Source organism: Halyomorpha halys, unplaced genomic scaffold (assembly GCF_000696795.3).
Source record: "Halyomorpha halys isolate HHAL.00 unplaced genomic scaffold, Hhal_1.1 Scaffold2.1, whole genome shotgun sequence".
In the NCBI taxonomy this organism is placed as follows: domain Eukaryota; kingdom Metazoa; phylum Arthropoda; class Insecta; order Hemiptera; family Pentatomidae; genus Halyomorpha; species Halyomorpha halys.
Genome location: NW_027111560.1, coordinates 1,730,319 through 1,737,843, shown reverse-complemented (window position 1 = coordinate 1,737,843; position 7,525 = coordinate 1,730,319). Strand labels below are relative to the sequence as shown.

The 7,525-nt window shown below is 32.0% G+C and overlaps 1 protein-coding gene across 3 annotated transcripts in view; it reads right to left on the bottom strand.

Moving 5' to 3' along the window:
- The window catches only part of snu (snustorr), a 524,182-nt gene that overhangs the window by 365,785 nt on the left and 150,872 nt on the right, over positions 1 to 7,525 (bottom strand). Inside the window, exon 1 of one of the 3 annotated variants that reach the window (XM_067049627.1) lies at positions 2,945 to 3,159. The exons of the other annotated variants lie outside the window; for them this stretch is intronic. Within the exon in view, the coding sequence (XP_066905728.1) occupies positions 2,945 to 3,144 (200 nt within the window). The 5' untranslated portion in view covers positions 3,145 to 3,159. Of the gene's footprint in view, positions 1 to 2,944; positions 3,160 to 7,525 lie in introns of those variants that run through there. 3 annotated transcript variants of the gene reach the window in all.

Below are 7,525 nucleotides of genomic sequence, written 5' to 3'. Positions count from 1 at the left end.
GAATTTTAAGGAAAAAAAAGGAATACAGACAGAATAAGGAATCCTTGAGAATGACCTGAGAGGTCGAAACGTCGGATGTTAAAAAGAATAAAGTTAAGAGAAAAGAGATCAAAATTGTTTAAAAAGAAACTAAACCACTCTCAAACAACTATAATAATAAAAAATAAATCTAATATACCTAGCATGTTACGGAAAATAGGAAAATTTCCCAAATAGCCCGGAAACCATCTCAATCCTATCCAATGTCCAACAAGACAAAAAAGATTAATGAGGTGTAGATAGTTGACCGTAGATTACTGATTGGAGAAGATGTTCGAGGGGTGCGGCCAGCAAGAAACAACATAAATAAACAAAAAAATATTTAGTTATGCCGACGTTTCGACCTGAGTTTGAGATCTTCATCAGGGCTACAAAACAAATGAAAAATATTTATTTATTGAATAAATCAAAAATTTGTATCCATTTTTGTCTCAACACTTTTATTTTTCACCAGTCCAACGTTTCGGCCATTTTAGCCATCCTCAAGGACATCTTCAATATAATTTCTTCCTCACATTAATTTAAAATTTCTTTTGCAGGCTATTCTGCCCAGGTCATTTTCTTTATTATAAGTTAAAAGCCTATTTTTTTTTAATTTAAAATCGTTAATATTTAATTGTTCTTATATAAGATTATCCACAATTAATACACTACCATATAACAAACCATTTATATGGTAGTGTATTAATTGTGGATAATCTTATATAAGAAAAATTAAGTAGAAGCAGTACTTCCCTTCAAAGTACTGAACCCTCACACCGTTTTTTATTATTATTATTATATATATTTTATATTAATTAAAGTGTAAAGTTTACCATTAGGCTATAATTGATACATGGTGCAAATGCCTTTGGTTTGAATTTCCTTATTAACTTATTATACCTACATATATATATATAAAAATTTGCATCCTCACATTAATTTAAAATTTCTTTAGCAGGCTATTCTGCCCAGGTCATTTTCTTTATTATAAGATAAAAGCCTATTTTTTTTTTAATTTAAAATAATTAATATTTAATTTTTCTTATATAACATTATCCACAATTAATACACTACCATATAACAAACCATTTATAAGTGTTGGTGTTATCTCTTTTGTTCTATAGCCCTGAAACTTAGGTCGAAACGTCGGCATAAATAAATATCTTTTTGTTTATTTATGTTGTTCTTTGCTGACCGCACCCCCCGACCGTCTTCTCCAACCAGTAATCTACAGTCAACTATTTACACCTCATTATGAATCCAGTAACACGAGGCCAACGACGTGACAACAACCATCAACATACACGTCACTACACCAGAAGATACAACACATCTAGATCTCATCAACAACAGCCATATTCACCTCTTTTCAATTTTATGTTTATTTTAGTGTTGGTGTTATCTGTTTTGTTCTATAGCCCTGAAAATCAGGTCGAAACGTCGGCATAAATAAATATTTTTTTGTTTATTTATGTTGTTTTTTGCTGACCACACCCCCCGACCATCTTCTCCAATCAAAAAAGATTAATGAACTGCCTCGTAAGATTCACGATATTCCCAGGTGTAATTATATCTCTCACTACTATTCCGAAAAAAGTTGGCTCTATCTCAGATTTCGAAGACTACACCTTCTTGGCAAATTTATATTTCAACCTCCTCACTCTACGTTTATCCATTCACCTATTGAACTCAAGATGTATACATCCCTTCCCATAGAACTGCACCCTTTCAAAAATCCTTTACTGTCGGAGCAACCTAATTTTGGATACTGCTTACCCATATCCTACCATCAAACACTAATTATACATCCACCATCCATGAACTTGTAAATAATAAGGCTTGGATAAATATGTATGTTTTATCCATATTTTAAATACAAAATTTTTATAATTGTTTTATTTAATTATGTTTAAATCAGTTAATGTAGCCAGTCAAATGCTGTTGAAAATTTTATTCTTAAGGTACCAGGTCTCCTAGGATAAAGATCGATTTTCCATTTCATCAAATTGATACGTTTAGACTTTCTTAAAAATGACAAATTCCTTGTATATGTCATTCATCATTTTTTAAGTTGAAGGATAAGGTTTGTCTTGAACGATGAGTTTATAGTTAACTAATTAACTAAAAAAATTCTTTTTTAAATAATTTTATTTTCGGGATGTTGCATCAAATAATAATATTTATCTATAAGAAGATGGTCAGGGCTGCGGTCAAAACAGGAACAAAAATAGTTTGTTAGTTAAAAATGTTTCTCTTTTGACCGCAACCCAGACCATTTTGTATATATCAATTTTATGGTCAACTATATATAAATATATATAATAATATTTATCACATACTCGTTGTTATTTATTATATAATAGTTTATCACAAATATTTCTAGAAAAGAAATAAAAATCAGACCATGAGAATCGGGACTCCCTTGTCACCTCCAGCCCTGTTTCGTAATGAAAGCTAGTATTAATACCTAAGCATATAAACTACAATGTATATACATTTGATTTCATAATGGAGACAAATATTAGTGATATTATAGGAGTTAATGGATAAAAAAACTTAAGTATTTTGTATAATTTCACTGGCTTGTACAATCAGCATTGTACGAGTCAGTGAAATTATGCAATTACATAATAATTAAATTTTCTATAAACGGCTAACAGAAAAGTTTACATTTCAGTATGAAATAGGGGCAGGTGATATGTACACCTGTAGCACTCCCCGTGCGCACGCCTATGTCAAGCAACCATCCTTCCTCAGTGTAGGTGAGGCCCGTCAACCTACAGGAGTCAACACATTTCGGGGAAAGAGCTACCAGTCTGCATCCGATTCTTTACAGTAGAAGTGGAGTCGGTAAAAAAATAAAATCACTATTAATCACAGAAAATGCTCTACACAATTACTAACTAATACAAAGGTGACTTACTCTGGATCCTCTTCCCTCCAGGACCTCCTGAGAGGGGTGGCTCCCCCAGGGCCGATGCTCTCCTCCGGGTTCCTGGAATCTCTAGACATGATCCTCTCCCGGAAGACTGCCTGGATGCTCTTCCAATCTCGACCGTTCGCTCCATCGCCGCCGCCCTGCGAGTCTTTTGAAGACCCGTCTTCTTCGGCCGTCCGAGCCATTATGAATCGTGTCTTGGACTGTTTAAATATTTCAGTTCAATTCCACATTCTGACGCCAAAAAAAACTGACCTCTAATCAGGTCTAGGTCATTGGAAAAAAAAAAAAAAAAAAAGAAAACAGAACTAAATCAACGACTTCCTCTAATACCTACTTAGAGACAGCAGTTAGGAGTGGAATAAGTTCTGTCACTTATTGAATAAAAAACATGTCTTAGACGCTAAAATATTGACCTCTACAGAGAAACATGAATAATTCGTCACGATATCGACCCAAAGTCAACGATATTATTCAGTTCATGATACCCAGTTTCACACTACTTCTGTTTGGATTTTTTTCTTTGTACACGAAATCACGTTCACACCTTTGTGAAGATTATTTATTGATGAGGAGAGAGATATAGGGAGAATATTTTATGAGCGCCACGGCTCCAACTGTCGAAAGCACCATGAAACTTGTCTTGAAATATTCAGTGTCGTTCCCTATTGGCAAAAGGGGACATTAACCATGCAATACAGTCGACGAATCGATATAATAATGAATTGTTTAGAAATCGGGATTAATTTCACCTCAAGAGTATTTAAAATAATTCAATAATAGGATTTGATTAATTTAATAATCATAAAACTTAAACAAAATCATTATTCGCACGCTACAGATATCTGTCGTGTAAGTAATATCAAGATAGAGAGAAAGTATGACAGTACTAGTTTGCACGATAATAAATTCTGTCTAAAAGGACTGATTCTATCCCGATCCTGTATCCTACTTATAAAGCCGGTCTTATATTACTTTGAATACAATTACTTGTAACGAGCAACCTGCTGTACTAGTGCCACAGAGTTGGGCGAAAATAATTCGATTAACGAGAAACAAATACATTTTTATTCGGAATTTATTCATGAAGTGTTAACATAAATACAATTTTCTTCGAATAAAAATTCCGAATACTTTTATTTTTTAGTAGATTTTAAAAAATAATTTCAATCGGATAAGAAATTAGTTGAATACAAAATTATTGAAATAAATATTCAATTGAATTAGATTTTTAAAAATTGCTTTTTTTTTATTTTTTCAAACTTTGAATATATGAGGACTCTTTTACATATTTTCGGACGAGTAGAAAACAAAAAAAATCGAATTGTGTAAGATCGCATCTCGCGTATCGATTGATTTTAACTTTTCTGATTTCTAACATATCAGGATCCCCATATATATTTTAGGAGATGCAGAAAACAGAAAAAACTATCTATTTTAAGATCGCACGCTTGCGTTTTGATTAATTTAAATTTTCTGATTTATAACATATTAGGATCCCATTATATGAAAAAATCATAAAAAAAGTGTTTCCTTTCTCTGGACTCCAGGGCACTCAGGAATAGCTGGAAATGAGGCAGCGGATAAAGCGGCTAAAGAGGCTGCTACAATGAACGTTCCACCACTCCAAATTTACGAGCCGAAAGACATCAAGGCATTTTTAAGGAACAGAATCCGAATGTGTGATCCAATGTGGGCTGACTCACCAATAAATTAAGAAATGTAAAAAAAAAACACACAAAAGTGGACAAGTGGCATAAGGGGAAACAGAAGAGAAGAAGTGGTTGTTGCAAGAGTAAGAATAGGACATTCCAAATTAACTCACCTCCACTTAATCACAAAAGAGGACCAGCCTATATGCCAAACCTGTCAGTCCCCATTATCAATAAAGCATATAATTGAAGAATGCTCATCATTTCGTCAAGCCTTCGAAAATAATAAAATTCCTCGTACAAGAGAATTGGCCCTTAAAGACTCAGAAAAATCCATAGACAAAATAATATAATTTCTGAAAGAAACTCAACTTTATACTAAAATATAATCCACCAATACCAACCAGTGTAAAAAGGAAATAGTCTACATTCAACTATCAAATGTCAAAGACAAGAAGATAAATAAAGTAAAAAGGGTGTAATAACCTAGATCTTGATCGCCCAGAATAAAAATCTAATCTAATCCCATTATATGTTTTAGGAGATGCAAAAAATGAACTTTCTATCAATTTTAAGATCGCACGATCACTTATCGACTTATTTTAACTATTATAATAATTAGAAAAGTTTAAATAAATCCACATACGCGCTTAAAAGCGATAGCATTGTAATTTTCGTCATCTCCTAAAACATATAAAGGGACCCTAACATGTCAGTAATCAGAAAAGTTTAAATAAATCTATAAACGATCTTAAAATAGATTTTATTTATATTTTCTACGTCTCAAAAAAATAGAAGAGGTCAAAGGGTCTACAAGTGGAAGTTAGCCGTCCCGCATGCAACGATTGGAACGACTGAACTGTCACGACTCCAAATGTAATAGTACACACAATGGTAGTTACAACGACAGCTCTCACTATCAACATCATCGTCACCGTGAATGCTGAGCTTAACCAAATGCTGATGCAGTATTGGTTCCTTCTCGAACGAATTACGTGAAATAATAATAAAAATAAATAAATAAAATGGGCACCCTAAGATAGAAAACTTACTTTAAACAAACTTTACCCAAAATGACGATACAAGTCCAGACAAAAAAAAAAATATATAAAAATTTCAAAGTTAAACCCAACAAAATGTGGTTTGCAATATTCATTCTAACGTTCAAATAAAATTAATTGTATCCATTTAAGTATCTCTATATAAATTAAATATTTTAAATGACAAAATTGCGGCCAACCTGGTGGATCCTCAAGAATAATCTTAGCTATAAATTAACACCTCACATCCAACTATTAAAATTTTAGCAAGCTCTTTTGCCCAGGTCTTATAATTATAGTCAAATTAACATATTTTGTCACTTATTCATTTAATTTTAAAATTTTAATTACTAATTAACTTACATAATTATCTCTCACTTATCAACGATTTCAACTAATTCAATTAATTGTCGGCAATTTTTTTTTTTCAATTTCACTGAATTTCGGTACATTTAACGTTTTGGACAACCCAAACTTAGAGGTAAGACCAACTCAGTTGCCCACATCTGGAAATGGATACCCTAAAACCCCCTTCTTATGTCTTCCCCCTTAAAGGTGACCCAGACTTTAACGCCTGATATGAGAGTAATTATTTATCCAGCACAGATCTTTATAAATAATAGTAATAATAATACTAACTTCTACAACTCATGAATGTTCAGGGGTGCAGTACTTTGTACTGCAGTGAGTACTGTTAATGGACCAACAGTTATGCAAGTGGGGTGATAACTGTTAAAAAATAATTGCTGACAATTAATTGAATTAGTTGAAATCGTTGATAAGTGAGAGATAATAATGTAAGATAATTAGTAATTAAAATTTTAAAATTAAATGAATAAATGACAAAATATGTCTATAATAATAAGACCTGGGCAAAAGAGCTTGCTAAAATTTTAATAGTTGGATGTGAGGTGTTAATTTATAGCTAAAATTATTCTTGAACATCACCTGGTTGGACGCAATTTTGTCATTTAAAATATTTAATTTATATAGAGATACTTAAATGGATACAATTAATTTTATTTGAACGTTAGAATGAATGTTGCAAACCACATTTTGTTGGGTTTAACTTTGAAATTTTTATATTTTTTTTTTTTGTCTCGACTTGTATCGTCATTTTGGGTAAAGTTTGTTTAAAGGAAGTTTTTGTCTTAGGGTGCCCATTTTATTTATTTATTTTTTTATTATTATTTCACGTAATTCGTTCGAGAAGCAACCAATACTGCATCAGCATTTGGTTAAGCTCAGCTTTCACGGTGACGATGATGGTGATAGTGAGAGCTGTCGTTGTAACTACCATTGTGTGTACTATTACATTTGGAGTCGTGACAGTACAGTCGTTCCAATCGTTGCATGCGGGACGGCTAACTTCCACTTGTAGACCCTTTGACCTCTACTATTTTTTTGAGACGTAGAAAATATAAATAAAATCTATTTTAAGATCGCTTATAGATTTATTTTAATTTTTCTGATTACTAATATGTTAGGATCCCTTTATATGTTTTAGGAGATGGCGAAAATTACAATGCTATCGATTTTAAGTGCGTATGTGGATTTATTTAATTTGTAATTATTTATTTAAAGGAACCTGATTCGATCTCGGGTCCTCGGAGTTGGTATTACAGTGTAGTACTAAGCCACGCCAAAGGCCTATGTATATGAATTTTAAATAAATTGTACATACACCATGTAAAAACCATGTATATGTATGTATACATTGTTGCATTAGTATTGGATACATGTAATTAACAAATTGTATAGAAGATAATATATAGAAAGTTATTTACAAAAGAAAAGAAATAACATAAAACAAAACCAGAAGAGGTAAGAGAAAGAAAAAAAAATAGTATTAATAAATATAATATAACTGAGTA